Source organism: Callorhinchus milii, unplaced genomic scaffold, assembly GCF_018977255.1.
Source record: "Callorhinchus milii isolate IMCB2004 unplaced genomic scaffold, IMCB_Cmil_1.0 Scaffold144, whole genome shotgun sequence".
In the NCBI taxonomy this organism is placed as follows: Eukaryota; Metazoa; Chordata; class Chondrichthyes; order Chimaeriformes; family Callorhinchidae; genus Callorhinchus; species Callorhinchus milii.
Genome location: NW_024704885.1, coordinates 1281 through 28914, shown reverse-complemented (window position 1 = coordinate 28914; position 27634 = coordinate 1281). Strand labels below are relative to the sequence as shown.

The window sequence follows — 27634 nt, the reverse complement described above, 5'->3', positions numbered from 1 at the left end:
AGTCCAGCCTTGAGGTGATAAAGGCGTGGACCAGGGTTTCAGTAGCGTGAGGGGTGAAGTAGGTAGGCGAGTAAGTTGTGTAGATAGGAGTAGAAATTTACAAAGGGATTTAGACAGAACATGTGAGTGGGCAAAGCTGTGGCAAATGTTTTCAATATTGGGAAGTATGAGGTCATCTGAGAAAAATGAAACCGAATATTTTCTTAATTGGGAGAAATTAAGAAATGTGGAGCAAAGAGCTCTGGGTATCGTTAACCACTGCTTTCTAAAAATTAGTTTCCAGCTGCAAAAGTCAACGGAAATTGGAATGGAATGTTGGCTTTATCTCAAGAGCCTGGAATACAAACGGGAAGAAATGATATTCCAGCTGTGTAGAGCAAATGTCAGACCCCATCTGGAGACTGCATTCAGTTTTGGGCACCACACCTCAGGAAAGATATATTCGCCCAGGAGAGGTTGCAGTGCAGGTTCACCAGAATATGATCAGGCCTAAAAGTGTTAAGTTACCAAGAAGGGCTGCGTAAACTTGGATTGGATTCCCTAGAGTTAAGACGGTTGAGTTGGGGATTTGATTGAGGGATTTAATAAGACAAACGGATTCGATCGGGTAGATACAGATAAGCTATTTCCTCTGGTGGGAATCCAAAACAAGGGAGTATAGTCTTAAAATTAAAACCATGTAATTTACGAGTGAAACTAGCAAGCATTTAATCATTCAAAGGATGGTCGAAATCTGGAATTCTCTTCCCCGAAATGGCCATTGGCGTGGGTCTGTCTAGGTATGTGAAAGAGTGCGTGAGTAAGTGTGTGTGTCCATGTGAATATGTGTATGTCTGTATACTATATCTGGTTATCTGTCTACAACTCTTCGCATGCTCCTCATCTCACTGTGATTAACAATATGTGTATTTCCTCTGTAACATTTTATAATCGATGTAATTATAGAATGATTATTGGAGTTTATATTACGTTTTTCACATTGGCCCGACAGCTGAAATCTTTCTCGCGGTTTGCTGTAAAGTTACTGTGGTGTTTTTAAGTGAATGTGGTAGCAAATTTGCAAAGAGCAATGCTACATCATCTCACATTCACACAGTAGACATCAGGATGTAGAATTGAACTGCTGACATCAATAATAATAATCCTTGATTTTAATATAGAGCCTGGCCACGTTTTTGTGACGTCTCAATGCGTTTCACAGGACATTATATAAAGAGTAGTCATTGTGTGTTTTGTGGGCGAAATGCGACACCCCGTTAAGCACAGCAACATCCCAAATTGAGTAGCATATTATAATTACTATGATCATTTTGAAGGGATTATCCTTCCCTGAACGAAGTCTGCTAATAGAATAATATGCAGGTTCCTGAAGAAGACAAGTCTAACCGATCTTAAGAAGTGATATTCTGCAATCAGCATTGATTGAACCACATTAATAAGTCGATTCCTAACCAAAGCGGCTGTGCACTGAGCTTTATTACACATGCCTTATGCTTTGGTGATTGTGTCTTTTATGTTATTTTCACTCCTATTAACAACAACAAGATTTAATTTGTATAGGGCCTTTCACAACAGAGGTCGTCCCAAAGCTCTGGACAGTGTACAGCATTTCAGACAAGGGCAACCCGGGTGCAATCTGATGATCTACAGTTAAGCAATTACCTCATCTTCTTTCAGAACACCATTGTCCTCCGAGATGGACTTTGTCAGATAATCATAGATAATTGAGAGATGTAAAAACTTATGTTCTCACTTTCAAGATGGGGAGTGTTGAAGTATATTGATTATCACCGCAGGATAGATTGGTATACTAAAGTCTTGTAGCTCAGCGTTCAGAGTACTTGCCTTGCAAGCGAGCCAGCTGATTTCAATTCCAGGCAGGGCTGAACCGTGGGCAAGTTTCCTTACACATACCTGATAATAATCCCTCCAAAGAACAAAAGAATAATAACTTGGTCATTTTCAATCCATCACTGTTTGTGGGACGCTGGTGTGCGGAATTGGATGCCGAGTTTCGCCCACAAATATACCGTCAGTTCACTTTACAGTTTATGCCATGAAGTGCTTTGAAACGTCTAGAAGACGTGAAAATCGCTCTATCAAATGCAAGGATTATTTTTATTATTATTATTTCAAACAGCAACCGAATGTTCCAGAAGGTTTGATAGTTAAATGTAGCTTTACTGGACCAGTTGACGTCAGCTTCGGATTAAACGGCTACAGTCCCAATGCCTGCCTCTCTGAAGGCTGAGAAACAAGCCTGATGTGGAAGGCTGCCTAGAGCATGCTCATAGGTGGTTAGCAGCTTGTGAGGGGAATGCTATCTATGTCTGTGACAAGGGGAGCTACAGTGACAATTGGAATTATTCCAATTGGAACAGTCTGAGATGTGTAGAGGGTCAGCGCAATTCCCAGTGGAATCCATACTGATTCTAATATATATTTACGTACAGTGGGAGGCAGAAGAGAAACAAGGCGCTTTTGCAAACATCTCCCCTGTCCGGGGTCGGAAGATCGGGAAATATCGAGTAACTCATTTCTGGATTTCCTCGGTTAACTGTTTATTGGATTGTCTGGTCATTGATTCGAAACTCGGGGATCGGAAATCACAAAATATTTTACGTACCTGTTTCTGCAGCGCTTGCGGATTCGTGGATTTTCTCAACTGTCTGCCGCTCACCATCACCTGCAGCGCCCTTTGTTGGCGAGTAGCTATCACGTGTAACGCCCTCTGTAGGTCGGTTACCATCACCTGTAGCGCCCTCTGTAGGTTGGTTGCCATCACCTGTAGCGCCCTCTGTAGGTTGGTTACCATCACCTGTAGCGCCGTCTGTAGGTTGGTTACCATCACCTGTAGCGCCCTCTGTTGGCCAGTCGCCACCACCTGCGGGGCCCACTGTAGGTTGGTTACCATCACCTGTAGCGCCCTCTGTAGCTTGGTTATGATCACCTGTAGTGCCCTCCGTTGGCAGGTTGCCATCCCCTGTCACGACCTCTGTAGGTTGGTTACCATAACCTGTAGCGCCGTCTGTAGGTTGGTTACCATCACCTGTAGCGCCTTCTGTTGGCCAGTCGCCACCACGTGCGGCGCCCACTGTAGGTTCGTTACAGTCACCTGTAGCGCCCTCTGTAGGTTGGTTACCATCACCTGTAGTGCCCTCCGTTGGCAGGTTGCCATCCCCTGTCACGACCTCTGTAGGTTGGTTACCATCACCTGTAGCGCCGTCTGTAGATTGGTTACCATCACCTGTAGCGCCCTCTGTTGACCAGTTGCCACCACGTGCGGCGACCACTGTAGGTTCGTTACCGCCACCTGTATTGCCCTCTGTAGGTTGTTTACCATCACCTGTAGTACCCTCCATTGGCCAGTCGCCACCAACTGTGTCGCCCAATGTATGTTGGTTACCATCACCTGCAGATTCCTCTGTAGGTTGGTTACCATCACCTGCAGCGCCCACTGTAGGTTGGTTACCATCACGTGTCGCGCCTTCTGTCGGTTGGTTAGCATCAACTGCAACGCCCACTTTAGGGTCGTTACCATCACCCGCAGCGCGTTCTTCAGGTTGGTTACCATCAAGTGTAGAGCCCTCTGGTGGACGATCTCTTTCCTGTTCCACAACCCGTGCATTGTGACAAGCTGAGGCCTGCCTGCTTTGTCCTTTGCATTTCTTCCCAGAGGCTGCTTTAGAACAGCAGGCTCCCATCCTGTAACAGAGCTCAATATTAAATGGAGCGAGTTTCAGATTGCTCATGTGGTGACACAAATCTGCAGCAAATACATTGACTCTGCTTGTCCTGCCTGTTATATGCACTTATGTCCACAGCAGGTCGAGTTCCTCATGATTTCCTCATGGATTGTGGGGCTTAGAAGCACAACCTTTTGTCTGAGAGGACAGAGAGCTACGAACTGAGGCAAGTGACCCACACTCAAGCATTAAAGAGTACAGTAAGGACCGACCCCAGCTGGGGAATCAACACCTTCCAGAGGTAACCAGTGAAAGAGAAGTATATATAGACAGGCAGAATGTTGCAGATCAGGAGAACTTTTTCCATGCACAAAGCAGTCAGGATCTGGAATGTTCTGCGGGAGAAGTGGTTGAGGCAGAATTCATATTGGGTTTCAAAAGGGAATTAGACAAAATGCCAAAACACTTGAAAGTGATTCAACGAAAAAACAAAGAGTGAAAGATGGTCAAAGCAATGGTGGGGTCGATTATCGACCAACAAGGAAAGCTTCTCGTCGAGGCAGAAAGCAAGATTGATGTCTGAATGAGTACATTGCTTCTGTCTTCAAAAAATAGAATGTTGCTCATGTCATAATAAAAGAGGAGGAGGTAGAGAAATTGGATAGGATAAAAAGAGAGAGCAGATACTTAAAAGATAGAATGCAATCTAGATTGCTGAGGGAAGTTTAGGTGGAAATAGCGGATGCTCTGGCCACAAACCTTTAAAACTTCTTGGATACGGGAGTAGTGCCCGAGGACTGTGGGGGTGCAAATGTTCAAAAAAAGGGAGATGGATGAATCTGGCAAACAAAGGCCAGTCAGCCTTACGTCAATGTTGAGGAAAATTCTAGAGCCCCAAATCTCGGACAAAATTATTCTTCACTTGGAAAATCATGAGCTAACTAATGATAGTCAAAACAGATTTGCTCATGGCAAATTGTGTCTGACAAACGTAATTGAGTTCCTTGATAATATAATGGACAGGATTGATGAAGGTAATGCAATTGATGTAGTGCATTTTAGCTTTCAGAAAATGTTGGTGAAGGTGCTACATAATACACGAGTTAGAAAAACTGAAGGTCATAGTATAAAAGGGTTAGTGGCAACATGGACACCAATTGTCTGGGAGATAGAAAGCAGCGGTTAGTATTAAATGGTTGTCTTTCACACCAAATACAGTGGTGTCCCCCAGGGGTCGGGATTAGGTCCACTGTTCTGTATGATATATTTGAATGACTTGGGTATAAAAAGCATCATGTTTAAGTTTGTAGATAACACGAAATTTGAGAATGTGCTGAACAGTGAAGTGGATGGCAGCAGAAGGCAGGAGGCCACAGACAATCTAGTGAAGTGGGCAGACACACGTCAGATGCAATTTGATGTGGAGAAGTGCGAGGTGATGCATTTTGGGAGAAAGAATGGGGAAAAGAAACATAAAATAATTGGTACACATTTAAAAGGGGTTCCGTAGCAGAGATTCCGATGGATTCACCATACACAGCACTACAGAGATTGTAGCATAAAACCTACCTTATAACTGCGCCCTACAAAGGCTGGAAGGACTCTGACGTGTGGCAGCTTTGGTCCCTTCAGCAAAGTGGGAGCGCAGTGAAGGCCGCACACAAGCCCCCCCCCCCCCCCCCCCGAGATCGCTACATTGGGCTGCTCTGTCACATCCTGAAACGGGATAATAGTAAATTGCTTTTGTTTCCTTTCTGTTTAAATAAGTGTAAATATATATCACTAAATAAATATATATTCTGTTTTTAAGCTGTTGGTGGATTATCAGTTACGGCTGGTTTAATGCTGCTAGTGTCACAAACGGCCTGGGACAGGGTAGATTACGAATTATTTGCACTGGCTTCCCTACACACACACACACACACACAGCCCGGGACTGGTAGAAGACTCGGTGTGGGCACTGCCCTCCCAAAACACACACACACACACCCCGGGACACGTAGAACACTTGGTGTGGGCACTGCCCTCCCCATACACACACATCCCAGGACAGGCAGTGCACACAGTGGGGGCATTGGCATCCATACACACACACAAAGACAGCCCACGACACAGGGAATTGCCCTCCCTGCTCCATATGGCCACAATGAGAAGCCAGTTGGTTATCTGTCAACAGTTAAAGCTCCTCGTCCTTGGTCTGCATTTCTTTGTAAACGAAGACAGGAAACCAGGCGCTAGTATAACTAACCACAAGGGATGTGCAGACCTGAACTCACAGCCTCTTGTTCCTTTCTGCTGCTATCAGTTAGAGCACGAGAGCAAAGGACAACAGAACATGTAAATCAAACGCAGCTCAAATGCCATCAACATATAGCAAGAGCTCGAACTACGGCGGTTTGGTTTACTGATAATCAGACAGTTGATATTGTAGTTTTGGTGTAAATGCTGTTAGTTTGAACTGTAAACCATGTTGTAGTGAGTTGACTTGGCGTTACCAACACAACACAGGTTATATCTTGCCTTAGCAGATTAACAGATGCTCAAAATGACTGTCACAGACTCAGGTGTTTCTGCTCTGTATGCTGAGGCCTAGGAAACCCTGATGTGTGATAGCAGCTCCACACCTACACAGATAGACATGCATACACACACACGTAGACATACACAGATATATACACACAAAGACGTACGCAGAACAACACGTACACACAGAGAAACACATTCACACAGAGAGAAACAGAGAGAGAGAATCTGATTCAGAGACACTCACAAATAGTGATTGATACATAGATTCACACACAGACACACTCATACCGTCACATACATGAGAAAACAATTAGAGAGTGATGGGGGTTGAGAGATGCACACATATATACATATGATAGGCAGACACATACAGCGGGAGATACACACATAACGACAAAGATAGAGAGCTACACACACAGAGAGACGCTCTTTGAGAGATATCGTGACACAGAGGTAGGGATATTCACACAGATACAGGCAAAAAGAGAGTTACACACTCAGACAAATTTGGAGGGAGGTACTCAAATATAAGTGCATGCTCACAGGGGCAGGGAGAAGACAGATAAAGGGTAAACGCTCTCTCACACACACATACAAGCTAAATACAGAAAGACTAATATACAGAAGCACACGGACAGAGTGAACCAGACAGAAAGAGAGGGGAAAATACACACACATACAATCACACAGTTACAGGTAACAGAGAAACAGAGATGCGCACATACAGAGAGAGAGAGAAACAAATGTGCACATATAGAGCGACATACATAAACACATACAGAGAGATATACTCATATAATAATATAGAGATATACAGAGACAAGGAGTGATACATGAACACAGACAGAGAAAAAGAGAGAGACATGGGGAAACATGCACACACACAGACACAAAAAGATATAGACAACCATACACGGAGATACACACAGACACACAGAGAAAGAGACAGACCCACACACAAAGATACATACAAACGGGAAGAGAGAGACAAGACACAGAGCGAAACGCTCACATCGTGAGATATGAACAGTGAGATAGAAACACACAGACATAGAGAGAGAAAGACAGAGACACAGCGAGAAACACTGAAACAGACACGGAGAGACATGAACAGAGAGACAGACAAACACAGGCATACAGACAGAAAGGCTGAGACACATAAAGATACACACTCACACAGAGAGACAGAGACACGGAGACGCAGAGAGATACGCTCACACACATATACAGTGAAACAGAGAGAGAAAGTGACACACACACAAACATAGAAACACACACAGATACGCAGAGAGAGAAACACGTACAGGAAGAGCGAGTTTTAAATACAGACATTCTGTTGCACACATGGACACGGATAGGGATACCGAGAGAGAGAAACACACATACAAACAGACAAAATTACACAAGGATAAAGCGATACAAATACCGATACACAGAGACAGTGCGAGAAATACAGAGACACACGCAAACATAGAAGTACAGACATACACAGATATACAGAGAGAGAGATACAGAGGCATACAAAGACAGATACAGAGAGACGCATACAGACAGATACAGAGGTACACACAGAGATAAAAGAGAGATAGAGAAATACACACATACAGAGATGCACAGACACGGAAATACATCGAGAGAGAGAGAGATACACACACAAACACACATGCACAAACACACACAGAGACAGCCACAGAGAGACACAGGCAGACAAACAGAGACATAATGGTTTATTACCCACAGAGAGCAATCCATCAATCGACTAACATGCGGGTTCCTTCTTACAGCTACGTAAACAGAGGAGTGTGTGTGTGTGTGTGGAGTAAGTAAATTTGCTCAAAGTTTTGCTCTGCCGGGAATTGAAGACAATTCCTCTCGTTTGGGGGAGAGTACTATTTTGATTGTGCTCTAATAATAATAATGATCCTTGCATTTGATATAGCGCTTTTCGCGTCGGGTGGACGTCCCAAAGCGCTTCACAGAACACACTGTAAAGTGAATTGACTGTATATTTTTGGGCGAACCCGGCAGCCAATTGCACGCGGCAATGTCCCACAAACAATCGTAGATTGAAAATGACCAATTTATTTTATTTTTGTTTTTTTTTTGGTTTTGGATGGATTATTATTAGGCGTGTGGAGTAAAGAAACTTGCCCAAGGTTTCCCGCTGTCTGGAATTGAACTCAGGTCTCTCGCTTGCAAAGCGAGTGCTCTAACCACTGAGCTACAGGACTCACTCTGACCAGTAAGCTTTCATCTTCGATTTCAAGATACTCTCATTCTTTTTCAAAATCATTTGTTCCCCTCGCACCTCCCTACCTATACGATATGTTTACAACCACCCCCCCTCCGCCCCCCTCCTCTCTCCCATTCCCGACCATTACCGTTATTGAACCCGCACTTTCACTCCTGCCATCACAGTTCAACAGCTCTGTCTCATATTCCTAACATCGGGCCATTATTGCTGATGTTCCTTAGCGTCTCAGCAAAGAATCCCGCCCTATATCTCCATCAACCACTACCTCCACATGGCTGGCTCCGGCCTCCTAGTTTCCCCTGGTGGCCTGCGTTACACCTTCGGTGCCCACTCCCTCCTCAACTTCAATTCCTGTCTTCATTTTTTCATCGTGCTGTAGGTCACCTCTCCCTCCCTCTCCCCCTAAATTAGGATCAGACTCCAACACTGTCAAGTGCTTCAGAAAGCTACCTTACGAAGAGCGCTGTGTAAAGGTAAGTTCTTGGAATCAGCTACAGGACATCACAAATCTGCAGATCTAATGTAATCTGGTGCTGAGGTAAAACGTTAATGTAAATGATGTTGAGCTAACTGATGCTCTGAGACTACCTTGGTGCTGCTCTCCGTGTCCAGTTGTTGCCGGGGTTCAATTGCCGCCTCTTGGCCTGTCTCGCTCTCTGAGCTGCCGATCTCCTTTTCAGAGCAAAGGAAATTCCTCAGACACAAAGTTGCTCTCTGTCTGTCTGCCCGACTCCTGATGACACAATCTCCTCTCTGAACCCTGGTTGGTTCCAATTCCTCATCGTGTGCTGGAAACATCTGATTGGTTGGATTAAAGCAGCTCCTTCAGCGCAATTAACACACTTATTGAACACGCATTTTCCCTCCTGCCATCCCAGTACAGCGCTGTGTTTTTCTCAAACGCCTGACATCGGGACATTTTTCCTGATTTTCCTTAGTCTCTCAGTGAAGAATCATGACCTGTGTCTCCTTGGAGCTCAACTAGGTCCAAGATAACCTGCCTGGCAATTGAATGTCGGAATCATGCTAGCAATCTTTGACGGTCTCTAGTCCGGTTCATGAGTCAGAAGGGTCGACAATAGTCCAGGGAACTCACTGCTGCTGACACCCCAGCATGGCTCATTGGCAGGACCTGGAAGTGTAGACCAGTCACAGGGGGCAGGGAATCCTTGATTGTGCAGGAAGGAGTGGATGGTTGGAGAAGGTGGCGAGCGGAGTGAGAGGGTGTGGATGTTGCGTGGAGTGGGTGAGGGGAGGAGGTGACGGCTTGGGGGATGATAGTCGCTGGTCATGGATTAGATGTAAGTTCGGCGGGGGTGTAGATGCAATACGATTAGGTACGTGGGAAGGAGGTGGATGGTGGGACGAATTTGGGGGGATGGTTAATGGGAAGAGGTGGCAGGGTTGAGATTGAGGAGAGGAGGTTCCGGTGGGAGTGGGTGACCCAAAGTTGGAAATGGTTCAAAGTTTGTATTAGGCTGTGGACACCCAGTTGGACCCCCTGATGTAAACTATTAGCTAATTGTCAGGAGCTACAAGTTTAATGCAGATGGTGTTATGCACAGCTCAGCTCGCCTACAGCCCAGGACATGTATAGCACACAGTGTGGGGACAGTACTCGCCCCCCCCCCACCCCCCATCACACACACACAGCCCCGAACATGCAGAGCACACAGTAGGCACTGCCCTCCTTACAAACACACACACACACACACGCACGCAGCCTGGGACAGACAGAACACGATGTGTAGGCACTGCCCTCCCTACACACACAGCCTGGATAAGGAAGGGCACACAATGTGGGTACTGCCCTCCCTACACACAGATACATTCAAAGATACACATATACACATGCTTACAAAACGATACACACAAAGAAATGTATACACAGAGAGACATACACATATAGACAAACACAAGAATTTCGGGAAGCAGATCACACAGTGTAGCCATTGGCAACCCTGATCCATAGCTGGTCAACAATGGGAAGTCACGGACCAGATCTGCACTTTCTATCTTGATCAACAGAGAAACAAGTGCATTTCCACACAAATAGATACAGACACATAGACTGACTGTCAGGCAGAAAGAGATACATACAGAAAGAGCTGAATAGACCCCAAAACACAGGCTGAGACACAAGCAGATTCACTTTAATTCTGTTGGTGTCACACACAGCACGGCAGAAGCAGAGCTCAGTGTGGCCAATGCCCTCACTACACACACACACACAAACACCCCGGGACCTAGTTGGCCACCGTGAGAAGTCAGAGCATTTTCAGTGAACAGCCCCGGTTTGTTGTCCGGCATCTCACTCATTTCTTGTGAAGAAAGAATGAAACATGAAACCAGGCGCTGGGGTAACCACAGAGGATGTGCAGAGTTGAACTCACATCCTCTTGTTCCTCTCCGCTACTGAGAGTCAAAGCACGAGAGCAAAGCGCAAAAACAACACGTACTTCAAAAACAGCTAAAACGCACCACAAGCATATAGCAACAGCTCAAATTTGGGTGGTTTGTTTCAGTGACAATCGGAGGTTTGATTATGTAAATATGGTGCAAATCGTTAAATTTGAGTTGAAAAACCATTTTGTATTGGAATCACTTGTACCACCACCTTTAGAACGTTACAGTCACAAGCCACCCAGCCCAGACCTGAAGTTTGTATCATTGCTAACAGAGAAAGAGCAGCATTTCCACAAACACACCATTTAATATCTGGATCTCACTGAGACTCAGCAACCAGTAACTGACCGGAGTAAACTCTCTGGCTATGGATCTGCCCATATACTGACTTGCTGATATCAGTCATTCTTTCCCCTTACTGTTCGACTAGTTTATATGGTGACAAGCTTGACAACAGAATGTCGGTTCCAGATCCAGTCTTTTTTTAATGGCAGACGCTGTAGTTTTAGCGGGTTAGGCTCCAGCAGTTTCCACAACGTACACATTTGGATTTCCCCTAGCCTTGGCTCTTGCCAACCAATCCCTGTGGAATTAGGAAACCAGAATGTGTCCCTCTAGGGTGGGAGTGTGTATTACATTCCAACAATCTATCTGTGGATTATCATTATGAATGTGAGATGCATGGGAATCTGATCTTGGTTTGGATTCTCTTCAGCATGTTGATGGGTTTCCAGATGTAACAGAGATCTGCCTTACCACAAAAACAAGTCTGTCTTTGAAACACAAACACTATGCCCTCTTGTTCTCCTGTGCTGATGCATCCTAAAGTACTTTACGGAGTTTAAATTTTCACCCTGGATTATATTATATTGTACATAAATAAGAGGCCTTGATACAAGAACTTGCAAGTTAGGAGGATATCCTCTCTAAGGACCAATAGGGTCTCCTGTGAAACGTTTCTCTTTAAAACTAAATAACTGCAGTAAGTCTAACTCTCAACCACAACACCGGTTAGCAATATTATAGAGCGCCCTCCACTCAGGCTAGCGTCGCAGTGCAATAATACTTGGCGAAGCCGGACCCTCAGCTGGAGGGAGAGGTGACCGTAATCATGTTTGAAAAGGAAGAGAGGTAGTGAGGTGCCAGGAGCGAAATAATTTGAACACGACTGTGAGGCTCTTTAGGACAATCTGCTCAGTGATTGTGGGCCAGTGGATCCAGGATCATAATTGGTGAGATGGGGGAATGGAATTTGGTCCAGGTCAGTTTACGGGCTGCAGAGATCTCAATAAGCAGGAATGTTCGCATTGTGGAGCTGGGAAGACTGACGAAGAGTGCATTTTAGTAATACAGGTGGGAGGTAACAAATGATTGCACGAGGATTTTGGTTGCATTCGGGGAACTGTACTGACGGAGGTGGGCAATGTGGCAGAGGTGAAGAAAGGCGGTCCTGGTCAGTGACTAAATGTGAGGAATAAAGGACACCTGGGAGTTAAACTGGAGGTCTAGATTGTGCACTGATTTGTTGAGTCTGAGGCAGAGCCACGAGTTCAAATCCGCAGAAGTGAAGACGTTGACGTGAGCCAGAGTATGGCTTCTGTCTTGGTTATATTAAGCTGTAGGAAGTTTGCTCTCATCCGTGCCCTGATGCCTGCCAGACAAGCAAATAGAACATCTGTGGACCTGGAGTCGATACAGGAGGAGACAAAGCAGAGTTGCGTGTCAGCATTTATGTGGAAGTTTACTTTGTGTCTACGGATGACATCGCACAGAGGTACCGTATAGATTGGAAAATAAATCGGTAAAGAATGAAGCTCTGGGATACCTCGCATGTGACCAGGCGGGGGCGCGAGATGAAGTGGAGATTAAGTAGGACTCGAACCATACGAGTGCAGTCCCACGAAGGTGGATAAGGGAGGACAGGTGGAGGAGGAGGCAAACATGGACGACTGTGTGGGAACCGATAGATTGATCCTGGAGGAATAGGAGACCTGGGCAATGATCGAAAGGAAGATATAAATCTGCAATTGCTGGAACACCATCTCGCAGTCCCTCTGCCTCTCCTCCTCCCTTAGCTTCTCCAAGACGCATCTCAAGACGCTCCTTTTCGACCGTGCTTTAAATCAACCTCCTTCCCAACCACTGCCCTCCACCGTCTGCCCTCCAAAAACTCGTCCCTCCACCTCCGCCCCCCCGCTGGGGTCCGAAACAGTATCTCTCCAATGGCTAGCGACATAGTCTCGACGTGAAACGCGCCATAAAAATTTAATGTTATTGTTGTTGTAAAGACTAACCTTGAGTTGTTTAGGTACTCCCTGATTTCTTTCTTGCTCAAAAGTTGAAATATTAATGGGATTGCCGTAAACTGTTAACCGTTATATTATTATTATATCGTTATATATTATATCATTATATTATTACATGTTATGGTGCCGATTGATACGATATCTTTGATGTTATTTGACAGCGCTTTGTGAAGCGCTACCGACGTCAACGGCTATCTGTATATAAAAAATTTTCTAGTTGTTTTACTGTGGAACAACTAGAGGATCTGGAACTGCTAATATTCAAATCTCATTTGTCTATTCTATACCTGTTGGATCAGGAATCTTTTTTCCAGGCCAAGCGTAGAGAGTGACTAAAGTTTGCAACAAATTTCTTCCACATTTATTCATTTATTTGAAATTCAGAATAGTACTTTTCTTATGGTATGCGAGGATTTTATTTGTATGGAGTGATTTAATCTATGGAGTCTTGTAGTGTAGTGGTTAGTGCAATCATTCGTCATTTCAGTGATCAGAAGAGTAATCCTTGCATATAATATGGCATCACATCACATCTACTCACATCTCTCAGCGACGGGGCTAACGAGTAGGACCTCAAATGTGGTGGTCTCTGGATTACTCCCATTGTCTCAATGGCTATTGTGTATCAAAACAGCAGATCAAACATATAGACTCTGGCTGGAGAAATGGTGCAGAAAGTTCCTGGATCATTGGGAACATTTCTGAGGCAGGTGGGATCTGCACAAGGTGATGAGTTACTCCTGAACAGGGATGGGACCAATGTCTTCGCAGTGAGGTTAACTAGTGCTTTGGCGAAGGGTTTAAACCAGTTTCGAGGTTGGAAATGAATCGGAATGTAGCATTAGAGAGGACAAACAAGTCACATAGAGGGCTGGGAGAGAAAAGTAGCAATGTAATAAGGAGTAATTCAGTTAAAGGAAGGAATAAATAGAACAGACTCAATCAGTCTTGGAGTGAATGTGCGTAAATGCATGGAGTTTGACCACTAAGATACCAGGCTGAAGTTGCCACATGAGGTTACGTTGTAGTGCCTGTAACAGAGACCTGGCTCAAATAATTCCAGGAATGTTTGTGAGAGAGAAAGAGAGATTGTGTGTGTGAGAGATACAGGGAGATTGTATGTGAGTGACAGAGAGACTGTTTGTGAGAGGGACAAATAGACCGTGTGAGAGAGACAGAGCGACTATTTGTGAGAGGGACAGAGAGACTGTGTGAGAGAGAGAGAGAGATTGTGTTATAGATAAAGAGAGACTGTGTGTATGAGAGAGACAGGGAAACTGTGTGTGTGGGGGAGAGACAGGGAGACTATGTGTGTGAGAGAGAGAGACAGGAAACTGTGTGTACGTGAGAGAGACAGAGAGATTGTGAGAGAGAGAGAGAGAGCGACTGCGTGTGTGAAAGAGAGACAGCGAGAAGGTGTGCGCGTGTGGGAGAGACAGGGAGACTACCTGTGTGTGTGGGAGAGACTGGAAGACTGTGTGTGAGGAGGAGAGACGGGCAGACTGTGTATGGGGGGAGAGACTGGAAAACTGTGTGTGTGGGAGAGACAGGGAGACGCTGTGTGTGGGAGAGACAGCACGACTGTGTGCGTGGGGGAGAGACAGGGAGACTGAGTGTGTGGGGAGCAGAGACTGTGTGTGTGGGGGACACAGTGAAACTGTGTGTGTGCGTGGGAGAGACTGGAAAACTGTGCGTCTTTGTGGGAGAGACAGGGAGACTGTGTGTTTGTGGGAGAGACGGGGAGAATGTGTGTGTGAGAGAAAGACAAGGAGAATGTGTGTGTGGGGGGGGGGAGACTGTGTTTGGGGCGGAGAGACAGGGAGACTGCGAGGTAAAGTCTGTCACAAACTGACTACAGCTCCCAGGCTGCCCCGGGCGTATCGGCCCAGTCACCAGGGGGCTGAGCCATGAAGCATGCTGGGAGCTGTTGTTTCCCGTGTGTGGCTGTGATCTTCATGTCACAGAATGGGAGAGGGACACAGAGAGGGAGAGAGATACGGTGAGAGAGACAGAGAGAGGGAAATGGTGAGAGACACAGAGAGAGGGTGAGTGTAAGAGAGAAAGAGAGAGGGAGATGGTGAGAGTCACAGAGAGAGGGTTAGTATGAGAGATAGAGAGAGATGGTGAGAGACAGAGAGAGGGTGAGTGTGAGACAGAGAGAGGGAGATTATGAGCGACACAGAGAGAGGGTGAATGTGAGAGAGATAGAGACAGGGTGAGTGTAAGAGAGAAAGTGAGAGAGTGAGCGAGAGAGTGAATGTGAAAGGCAGATAGAGAGAGAGTGAAAGAACCGACCTCCTCCTCCTGCCACCGCCATCTTACACTCTCTCCTTCTTCCCTCCCTCCCTTGTTCTCTTTTCCCTTTTCTTCCTACCTCGTTCTCTCTTTCGATTGGACTCTCTCCTTCTCCACCTCTCTTGTTCTCTCTCTCCTCACTCTCCTTGGCCACTATCTCCTTCTCTCTCTCGCTTTGTCTCTGTCTCCGCTCCGCCATCGATTTTTTCTCTCCACTCTACCAACCAAACGCGGTGACGTCAGCACGTCTCTCCCACAGGCTCTCCATCAGGTAACGTCAACACGTCGACTTTCTCCAGGTTCCCGCCCTCAAGTAACGTCAGCGCGGCTGCTCGCCTTCCCTGAAAGACACGCCCACTGTCTCGCTGGTAACCAGTGATTGACTGGAGAGAGGCACACGCCCACTGTCTCCCTGGTAACCAGTGATTCACTGGAGAGACACACACGCCCACTGTCTCCCTGGTAACCAGTGATTGACAGGAGAGAGACACACGCCCACTGTCTCCCTGATAACGAGTGATTGACAGGAGGGAGACACACGCCCACTGTCTCCCTGGTAACCAGTGATTGACAGGAGAGAGACACACGCCCACTGTCTCCCTGATAACGAGTGTTTGACAGGAGAGAGACACACGCCCACTGTCTCCCTGATAACGAGTGTTTGACAGGAGAGAGACACACGCCCACTGTCTCCCTGATAACGAGTGATTGACAGGAGGGAGACACACGCCCACTGTCTCCCTGATAACGAGTGATTGACAGGAGGGAGACACACGCCCACTGTCTCCCTGGTAACCAGTGATTAACAGGAGCGAGACACGCCCATCATTGTTATTAATATTATATTTCTAGTTTTTATTACTTTATTTTTGTTGTTATTTTAATTGTATTGTTATTACGATTATCATTGATATTTTTGCTATTATTTTCATTATTATTCCTTTTGTCATTATTGTTATTATATTAATGTCATTAACATCATCCATTATTATCCATATTTAGCAACAACAGCAACTGGCATTTATATAGCGCCCTTCACGCCGGGAGACGTCCCAGAGACTACTGATGTGGAGCCGACATTTTATTGTACGCACAAGACAATCGAATATATAAACCCATAATAAATATCAACCAAATATTATAGAATCTATTAATTAACACTGCTTAATAAAACTGAATACGCTGAGACTGCCTTTGTCATTGCAATACGTTATCATAATAATAATAAAACTGGCACTTGATACAGAGAGTTACCACATCCTCGAGACGTCTCAAAGCGCTTCACAGAAAGTGAATTGACCATACATTTGTGTGTGAAACGCGGCAGCCAATTGCGCGCAGCAGTGTCCCACTAGCAGTCGTGAATAGAAAATGATCAATTTAACTTTGCACACTCTCTCGTGCAGTCTTCCTCTCTTGGGCGCACACACTTTCGAACTCACATTCTCTCCTGCGCACTCTCTCTCGCGCGCACTCCCGCACTTGCACTATCGCCCACACACGCACACTCTCTTATGCAGTCTTTACCTCTTCGTTGTATACTCTCTGGAGCTCACACACTCTTGTGTGCACACGCTTTTGCCCGCACACACTCGCACACTCTCACTCTAGTGCGCACTTTCTATTGCAAGCACTCTGTCTCTCCGCTTAGCCGCAGTCTGTCTCCCTCTCACGTGCAATCACTCTTTCGCACGAACGTTCCTTCGCGCGCACACTCTCTTGACGCAAACTCTCTCGCGCAGTTTTACTCTCGTCGGCATTCACTCTCTCGTGGACTGCCTCACAACAACAACAACAACAAGATTCCATTTATAAAGCGCCTTTCACGTCAGGAGGACGTCCCAAGGCGATGCACAGTTGGGTCGTGACCCGAGCATTGGGGAAATGGTCAGGGTGAGGGGAGGGAAGGGAGGGAGCGAGGAGGGGGGAAATGGTCAGGGTGAGGGGAGGGAAGGGAGGGAGCGAGGAGGGGGAAGAGAGTCGTGAGGGGAGCTGAAGGCTGAAGGTCAAAGAGAAAGGTTTTGAGACCGGCCTTGAAGGAGGAAAGGGAGGAAGCGGCGATGGCACTGGGGGATAGAGTTCCAGAGCCTCGAGGCTGAGAGGCTGAAGGCCCGACCACCGATGGTAGGGCGGTTGGGGCGGGGGATGTGGAGCAGACCGGAGCCAGAGGAACGGAGGGTACGGGCAGGTAGGTAGGGGGATAGCAGGTCAGAGAGGTAGGAGGGAGCGAGGCCGTGAATGGCCTTGTAGGTGAGGATGAGGATCTTGAAATCAATCCTCTGGGGGATGGGGAGCCGGTGGAGGGGAGCGAGGATGGGAGTAATGTGGTCGCGGTGTCTGGTATGGGACAGTACACGAGCTGAAGAGTTCTGAATGACCTGTAGTGTAGAGGGAGGGCCGGGAAGTCCGCGAGGAGAGAGTTCCCATAGTCCAGCCTTGAGGTGACAAAGGCGTGAACCAGGGTTTCAGCAGCTCATATCCTCGCTCGTGCGCAATCTCTCGCGCGTACCCTCTCGCCCGAAAACTTTCTCGCACACACTCTCTCTCAACCTTAATCTCTCCCTTGCGCGCAATGTCTCCCACTCGCACTCTCTATTGTGCACAATATCTATCGCGCGCAATATCTCGCGTGCAACCTTTCTCGCACGAGTGATTTCTCTCACGCGCAGTCTCTCTTACTCGCAAACATTCTATTAAACGCATAGTCTCTCGCACGCGCACTCTCCCTTGCGCACACTCTCTCTCACACGAGATTGTCGCTCGCACATTCTCTTGCATGCATTCTCTCACTCATACAGCGTCTCTGGCTACGGCGCACAATCACTTGAGCGCACTCTTTCTCTCTCGCTCGCACTCCATCATGAGCACGCTCTCTAAATTGTATTTCTCCCACTCTCTTCCTCATACACACTCTTTTATGCACTCTGTCTCGTGCACACTCTTTCGTGCGCAATGTCTTGCGGGCAATCCGTCGCGCGAACTCTCTCTCGTGAGCACACTCGGTTGCACGCGTACTCAATCACGCAATCTTTCTCTCTTCGTTGTAAACACCCTCGAGATCACACTCTGTTGCCTGCACACTCTCTCGCGCGCGCGAAATCTCTCTTGCGCACTCTCTCATGAAAACAATCTCTCGCATGCGCACTCTCGGTCAGCATCTCTCTCTTCGGCGCACTCGCTCTCTCTATCACGAACACTCTCTCACGCACACAATTTTAATACACATTCTCTCACGCATTCTGTCTCTTGGAGTACACTCACTCCTGCACACGCTCGCGCAGCCGTCATTTCGCGTACACTCTCTTGGACGCACTGTCTCTCACTCGCAATCTGTCGCCTCGCCCTTCTCTCTCGCGCAGAAAATCTCTCACGCGTAATCTCTCTCGCGCAATTTTTCTCTCTCACACTCTCTCGTGCGTAGTCTCTCGCACGCGCAATCTCTATTGGGTAATCACTCGCAGAGGCATAATATGTCACACGCACACTTTCTCATACGAACACTCTCTCATACAGTCTCTTTGTCCTCGGCACACACTCTCTCGCATGAAATCTCTCTGATGTACACTCTGTCGCACATATATTCTCTCTCAGGCGGAAACTTTCTTGCGGGTGTACTCTTACGCACAATTCCTCTCACGCGTAACCTGTTTCCCCCACTGTGTCGCTCGCTCTCAATCTCTCTTGCGCAGTCCGTCTCTCGGGAGCACAGTCACGCGCACTCTCTCTTCGCGTCCACTCTCTCGTGTGCACACTCTCGGGCTCACAATTTCTTGCACGCACACTCTCTTGTGCTAACACTCTTATCTTCGGCGCACACTCTGCCTCATGCAATCTCTCTTGCGCGAACTGTCTGACGCGTGCAATATCTCTCGCGAATACAGTTTCCCGCACACTCTTTTCGACGCACTCTCTCTGTCTCTCGGGTGAACTCTCCCACGCAAACACATCCTCCCATTCACACTCTTGTGCGCGCACACTTTCTTGCGCTGCCGCTCTGTCATGCGCAAACACTCGCGAAGTTTCTGTCGTGCGCAATCTCTCTCACGCATGTACACGCTCGCACGCAATCTCCGTTTCTCGAGCACACCCTCGCGTGCACTCTCTCGGACACACGCTCGCGCGAGCATTCTCGCGGAATCTCTCTTTTCCGAGCACACTCTCTCGCGAGCACTCTATCCAGTCGGGGAGCGGCGGCAGGACAGCGCGGGGAGGAGCCTGGGCCTACTGACCCAGGTACCTAAACTCGACGCCGGAGCGAGTTCAGCCCCGGGGGGGGGGGGGGGGTGTGGTGTGGGGGCGGAGCGCGGGAACTGCGACGTCATAGATTAGTTTTCAGGTGCGTGCGCCCGCACAAAAAAAAAAAAAACCCTCTGCGCCCCCCCCCCCCCCCCAGGGCTCACATCAGAGCCCACTATGGTCCTGTTGGGTTCGATGCCCCAATCTGCGGGATAATGCCATCCACCTGACCGCTCGCTCCCGGTCCCCGCGTGCGCACTATGGCTGCCGCTTTGACCCGAGCCCCCTCACCCCTCCCTCCCTCCCCCCTCCTCTCTCCCCCAAACCCTCCCCCCTCTGCATCTCTCCCGCTCTCTCCTCCTCTCTCTCCGTCCCTCTCGTCTTCTATCCCCACTTGACCCTCCCACAACCTCCCTCTGTTCCAGCCTGGGAATCCTCCGCCGGGCTCACCGTGGCACTCGGCGTTGGCTGTCCAGCAGCAGCCACACCGACTGCCCCATTCCCCACCACACTCGCCACCCACCCCGGACACAGACCCGGGGAGTCAACCTCTCCTCCCTCATCCCCATTCCCCCCACCCCTGCCTCACAACCTGGACCCCCCTCCCCTCCCACACACCCTTCTGTCAACCGCTCCCTCCACATCGGACTGCAAAATGTCCGCTCCCTCTGCAACAAGGCCCTGGTCATCAACGATCTCATCCTTGATGAGAACGTTGATATCATGGCCTTAACAGAAACCTGGCTCACCCCAGGCGACACCTTCCCCCTCACGGAGGCCACGCCACCCGGCTACACCTCCCACCACATCCCCCGCCCCAACCGCCGTGGCGGTGGTGTTGCCCTTATCTCAAGGACACCACTTGCCCTATCCCCCTACTCCACTGGCTCTTTGAGCACCTCACACTCTCCCACCCCTCATTCCTCTCCCTTAAAATCCTCCTCCTCTACCGGCCCCCTAAAACCTCTCCCACCTTCATCTCTGACATTTCAACACTCCTCACATCTCTTTGCCTCTGCTCCGATCGCCTCATCATCCTGGGCGACTTTAACCTACACTTCACCCCCTCCTGCTCCATCTCCACAGACTTCTCTTCCCTGCTCTCCTCACTCAACCTCTCCTTACACATAAACTCCCCCACTCACAGTCACGGCCACCCACTCGATTTGGTGATCACCCGGGGCCTCAGTGTCTCGGATGTCACTATTACCGACAAGGCCATCTCTGACCACTACTTCATCTCCTTCACCACCTCCACCCCCCTCCCCACCTCCACCAGACCCACCACCATCTTCTACCGCCCTTGGAAGAAGTTACCCCCACAATCCCTAACCGATGCCTTGGAGTCCTCTGAACTCCTCTCCCTCTGGCCTTCAACCCTCACCGACCCCTCTTCTCCTCTCTCCCTCCTCCACAATACCCTCTCCTCCACACTCGATACTCTTGCCCCCATCACTTCCCGCACTGTCTCCTACTCCCGCTCCTCCCCCTGGTACACCACCCACCTCCGCTCACTGAAAAGCCAGGTGCGGGCTGCTGAACGCACCTGTGTCAAATCTGGCCTAACGGTCCACCGACAAATCTGGCTGGACCTCCTCAAAATTTACCGCTCCACTCTAGCCTCGGCCAAGTCGTCCTTCTACTCCAGGATAATGCTGGAGGCGAAGAACAACCCCAGGCTACTGTTTTCCACCACAACCCGACTCCTCCGTCCCCCCCGCCACTCCGCGCAGGTCATCTCCTCCAACCTTCACTGCGAGGAGATGCTGGATTTCCTTGAATCCAAGATCAAGGGAATCCGCTCCGCGTCACTTCCCCTCCAACTTCCACCCACCACCCACCCCTTCCCTCCCACACTCCGACTCCTACCCATCCTCCCCTACACACCTTCCTACCCGTTTCCCCACCCTCTGTCACTGAACTCATCCAATCCCTAAAACCAACCACCTGCTCCCTTGACCCCATCCCCACTCCACTCCTTATCTCCCAGCTCCACTTTCTTGCCCCACATATCACTGACATCATTAACCTGTCCCTCTCCTCTGGCTCTGTCCCCATTCCATTAAAAACTGCCATCATCACGCCCACCCTGAAAAAACCCTCCCTTGATGCGTCGCAGCTATCAAGCTACCGGCCCATCTCCAACGTCCCCTTTCTCTCCAAGGTCTTGGAAAGAGTTGTCGCCTCCCAACTGCGCTCTTTCCTTTCCACCCATTCTCTTTTCGAACCCCTTCAGTCAGGTTTCCGTGCTGCCCATAGCACAGAAACTGCCCTGGTCAAGGTCACCAACGATATCCTGACCATCTGTGACCAGGGCTCCCTCTGCCTCCTCGTCCTCCTCGACCTATCGGCAGCATTCGATACGGTCGACCACGCTACCACTCCACCGCGTGTTCTCCCACCTGAACCTTCAAGGCACTGTCCTTGAATGGTTCAGGTCGTACCTTTCTCATCGTCTTCATTTCGTCTCGACGAATGGCTTCTCCTCCACCCCCCGCACTGTCTCATGTGGTGTCCCTCAGGGCTCTGTCCTCGGTCCCCTCCTCTTCACCCTCTATATGCTCCCCCTCGGTGACATCATCCGGAGACATGGAGTTAACTTCCACATGTATGCGGATGACACCCAACTCTACATTTCCTCCTCTACTCTCAACTCCACGACCACCGATGTCCTGACAGCCTGCCTGTCCGACATTGAGTCCTGGACGAGAGACAACTTTCTTCAGCTCAACGTGCGAAAAACCGAGGCCCTCCTGATTGGCTCACGTCAGCGCCTCCGCACCTCAGGCGCTGACACCATCAGCATCCAAGGCTGCACTCTCCACCTCGCAAAGCCAGTCAGGAACCTCGGCGTTTTGTTCGACCCTGAGCTGTCCTTTCTCCCTCACATCCGCACCACAACTGGCACCGCCTTCCATCACCTCCGAAACATCGCCAGACTACGGCACTACCTCACCCCTCACGCGGCTGAAACTCTGGTCCACGCCTTTGTCACCTCAAGGCTGGACTATGGGAACTCTCTCCTCGCGGCCTTCCCGCCACCTCCCTCCACACTGCAGGTCATTCAGAACTCTGCAGCTCGTGTACTGTCCCGCACCAGACACCGCGACCACATCACTCCCACCCTCGCTCCCCTCCACTATCTCCCCATCCCCCAGAGTATTGATTTCAAGATCCTCATCCTCACCTACAAGGCCATTCACGGCCTTGCTCCCTCCTACCTCTCCGACCTACTATCCCCCTACTTACCTGCCGGTACCCTCCGTTCCTCCGGCTCCGGTCTGCTCCACGTCCCCCGCCCCAATCGCCCTACCATTGGTGGCCTTCAGCCTCTCAGCCCCGAGGCTCTGGAACTCCATCCCCCAGTGCCTTCGCCGCTTCCTCCCTTTCCTCTTTCAAGGCCGGTCTCAAAACCTTTCTCTTTGACCGTGCCTTCAGCTCCCCTCTCGACTCTCTTCCCCCTCCTCGCTCCCTCCCTTCCCTCCCCTCACCCTGACCATTTCCCCGCTCCTCGCTCCCTCCCTTTCCTCCCCTCACCCTGACCATTTCCCCCCTGCTCGCTCCTTCCCTTCCCTCCCCTCACACTGACCATTTCCCCGCTCCTCGCTCCGTCCCTTCCCTCCCCTAACCCTGACCATTTCCCCCCTCCTCGCTACCTCCCTTCCCTCCCCTCACCCTGACCATTTCCCCCCTGCTCGGGTTATGACCCAACTGTGCAGCGCCTTGGGACGTCCTCCTGACGTGAAAGGCGCTTTATAAATGGAATCTTGTTGTTGTTGTTGTCCCCAGAGCAGAGATGGGAGAGGAATCAGGATCAACATCTTTAATAATCAGCCACTACAGTGTCCAGAATATATTCCATATTACACAGACTGTGTGGACAGTCACTGCCTCAGTCAAACTCTCACTGACACTAACAATCCAGGTCTGATTCCCCGCAGTGACTCCAACTGATTCCGTCCGTCTGAACTGAACCCATTCCCCCACAGCCTGAAACACATTAAACAGGAAATAAACCCATGGGATAATGGTACAAACTGTAAACTGTTCATGTCACAGTTTAATGAATAAATAAATCCCTTCAAACTGTTCCCAATCTGATACACAGCCCTTTCTCTGTGTGTTTATCACATTAAACACTGACACGAACACTCACCAGATCTCCCCGAGACTGGTGCAGGTCTGTATGAGGCGGCGGAGAGCGGGTACAGAGCGGTCTGTGAAGGAGTTAGACCTCAGGTCCAGGAACCTCAGTGAGCGGTTTGTACTGAGACCGGAGACCAGATCATCAGTGCAGCCATCGGTCAGTCTGTTATTGTCCAACCTGGAGATCAGAGACACAGAGACATGACAGGGATCAGAGTAAACACTGTGGGTATAACCAACTGTCACTCACAGTTTGTTTGATACCGGACAGGTTGCAGGAGTTCATACACACAAACACACACACACCAACACACACAAACACAGACAAAAACATCGCCGCAGATACACACTTACTCTCACACACGCAAATACACGCAAACACATGACCCACAGAAAAATACACAAAAACACACACAAATAGAGTCACATAAACAGAGAGACGCACACACAGACACACACAGACACACATAAATACACACACTCACGCACGCAGACAAAAAAACACACACTCTCACACAAACGCGCTCACACAGAAACATACACAATCACACCCAAAAACTCACCCACGCAAACACATACGTACGCAAACACCCACACAGAAACGCACACAAGGAAACACAAACACACACACAAACAATCAATCATTCACACAAACGCACACACATATGCACACAAACACAACCACACGCAAACACACACAGAAAAAAACCCACGCACGCACAAACACGCATACACACACAAACATACATAAACATTCACACAAACACAAACAAATACACACTCAGAACCACACAAACAAACGTACACGAAAACAGACTGACAAACACGAACATACAAACACCCGCAAACATACAAACGCACATAAAGATGCACTCAAAAACACACAATCACAAACAGAAGCACAGCACATACAAACACACATATATAAATAGACATACATAGATACACACAAACACACACAAATATATACACACACAAACTCACACGCACACACAGAAAGACACAAACACACACAAAAACACTCGCAAACTCATACACACAAAATCGAACACAGTCCAACACACACGACTCAAACATACACACACGCAAACATAAGCACAAACACTCACACAAGCACACATACAAACATAAACAAAATGGCAACAAACAAACACACACACATACATGCACATACACACATAAACAAACACATGACCCACAGACAAATACAATCAGTCACACGCACCAACAGATGACCCACAGACAAGTAAACAGACACACACAGAAACACACGCAAACACACACATACACACACGTACAAACACAAGTCGCACAGACAAATACACACATACAGATACAGACACACAGACACATATACACAGAGAAACACACAGAAACAAACACACACACTCACAGAAACACAAAAAACGGACACACACAAACACACGCAAACATACACGTAAACACACACACGCAAAAAAAGCACACAATTACACACACACACATACACAGGCATACACAAACATACATAACCATACACACGAAATCACACGCACAAATACACACAGAAACACACAAACAAAGACACATAAAAACAAACTCACCAATACGCACACACAAAACACAGGGGTGGTGTAGGGGTGTGGGAGGGGTGTGGTAGGAGTGAAGGAAGGCAGAGAGGTGGGAGGGAGACCAAAGGCTCGATCGAAGTGAAGGGTCTTGAGACCGACCTTGAAGGAGACAAGAGAGGAAGTGAGGGGAAGGGACCGTGGGATGGAGTTCCAGAGTGTGGGGCAGAGAGGCTGAAAGCCCGGACACCGATGGGAGGGCGGGTCGGGCGGGAGACACGGAGCAGCCCAGAGCCCACTGGACGGAGGGAGCGGGCAGGTTGGTAGGGAGTCAGCAGGTCAGAGAGGGGAGGAGGGGGCGAGGACATGGATGACCTTAAAGGAGAGGACGAGGTTCTTGAACTCGATCTCCTGGGATACACACACACAATCGCACACACTCACAGGAACACACACAAACACACACAGAATCGCACACACTCACAGGAACATACACAAACGCACACAACAACAACAACAACAAGATTACAGTTGTATATCGCCTTTCATATCGGACGTTCCAAGGCTCTGACACACACACACTCACAAGCACAAAGTCACACAAGCAAACACAGTCGAACACAATTACACACTGAGACACAAAAAACTCTGCAGATACAAACACACACCGACAGAGAGACACAAAATATATACACAGATATACTCAAAAACACACGCACAAACACAAACACAGAAACAAAGACAAACACACACACAAACAATTGCTCACATAGATACACACACACTTACGAAAGCAAACACAAAAGCACATAGACCCACATACACAGGCAAACGCACACACACACAGACAAGCAAACAGACACACACACGCACTCACACACACAAAAGCATATGCATTGACACACACACATACGTACACACACACGCATACACAGAGACATACATACACACAGTGTTGTCATGGATTAATGTTAAAGTGTGGTTTAAGAATCTAAAATAGAAGTGCAAAGGCGGCAAAGCTCAGTAACTGAAGGCAGAACCCAAAACAATGGCAACATAAGGTGAGGACTTACAAGGACACAGAAAGTCTGTTCACACTTACACACTGGACAAAGGGACTGATGAGGAGAGAATCAAATGTGGTTAAAGGGAGAATTGAAATTGAAACATACTAAGGATATAACCATATAAGGAGTTGTTTTTCTTAAAAAAGACAGCTTTGTCTGGAGTTATTAAGGTGTCTTTAAACAAAGGTGTGTTAGATATCTCTCGGGAACGGTAGCGGAGCAGTGCGGGACACGACCAGTGCTGTGACAGGAATCCGCTCGGTACAGTTTTGTGTATTGTGTATTATTTTATTGTTTCATTTACTTGTGCATTACCTCCTATTTTGATCTGAATATAGTGACTGAACTCAACCAATAGGTAAACTGGAATCGTATCATTTTAAAATTGTTGGGGAGAGTTACAAATTTTTCTAACAATCACACACACACATACACATACACAGACACACAGAGACACATACACACACACACATAAAGACACACACACCTGCACAGACACACACATTAATACACATTGAGAGTTTGATGTAAACGATGGTTTGTGGCCTCACACTGTCACACCGATTCCTGTCACAATATTCAGCCGCACTGATCAGACAGTCACAATAAACACATTGAGATATTGGAGACATTCAGACTCTGGAGACGCAGTGCGTTACTTACCACAGTCTCTGTATTTTACACTCCGGGTTCCTCAGAGCCTCACACAGTCGCTTCACTCCACAATCTCCCAGATTATTTTTATTCAGGAGCAGCTCCGTCAGTGAGTGGTTTGTGCTGAGAGCGGAGGTCAGATCCTCGGTACAATCCGCTGTCAGATTGTTACTGTCCAACCTGGAGATCAGAGACACAGAGACATAACAGGGATCAGAGTAAACACAGTGTGTGTAACCCACTGTCAATCACAGTTTGTTTGATGCCGGATAGGATGCAGGAGTGCGCACACACACACACACACACACATACACAAACACGCACACCAGCACACAAATACACACACAAACACACACTAAGCACATAGACACACACACCACCACACAAACACAGACACAAAGACACACAGAAACAGATACGCACTTACTCACACACGCAAACATACATAAAAACATGACCCGCAGACAAATACACACACACAGACCCACACACAAACATACACAGACACACT

At 48.2% G+C, this 27634-nt stretch overlaps 1 protein-coding gene and 1 long non-coding RNA gene across 3 annotated transcripts; both read right to left on the bottom strand.

Annotated features, from left to right (window-relative positions):
• Positions 1 to 2334: 2334 nt before the first annotated feature.
• Positions 2335 to 15587, bottom strand: LOC103190863 (fibrinogen alpha-1 chain-like). The gene is made up of 2 exons (XM_042345890.1): positions 15553 to 15587; positions 2335 to 3705 (listed from the first exon to the last, which is right to left on the bottom strand). The coding sequence occupies exon 2, from the start codon at positions 3702 to 3704 to the stop codon at positions 2619 to 2621; it is 1086 nt and encodes a 361-aa protein (XP_042201824.1). The 5' UTR covers position 3705; positions 15553 to 15587; the 3' UTR covers positions 2335 to 2618.
• An 8081-nt stretch (positions 15588 to 23668) lies between these two features.
• LOC103172876 lies at positions 23669 to 27163 on the bottom strand. 2 transcript variants are annotated; one of them, XR_006085983.1, is made up of 3 exons: positions 27133 to 27163; positions 23866 to 24033; positions 23669 to 23699 (listed from the first exon to the last, which is right to left on the bottom strand). It is a non-coding gene; the product is annotated as an uncharacterized LOC103172876 (long non-coding RNA). The 2 variants fall into 2 exon arrangements; XR_487021.2 differs by lacking the exon at positions 27133 to 27163 and having other exon boundaries at positions 23866 to 24189.
• Positions 27164 to 27634: the final 471 nt, after the last annotated feature.

Coding starts and splice junctions, on each gene's coding strand:
- LOC103190863 (XM_042345890.1), bottom strand. CDS start 3,704: ATGGGAGCCTGCTGTTCTAAAGCAGCCTCTGGGAAGAAATGCAAAGGA.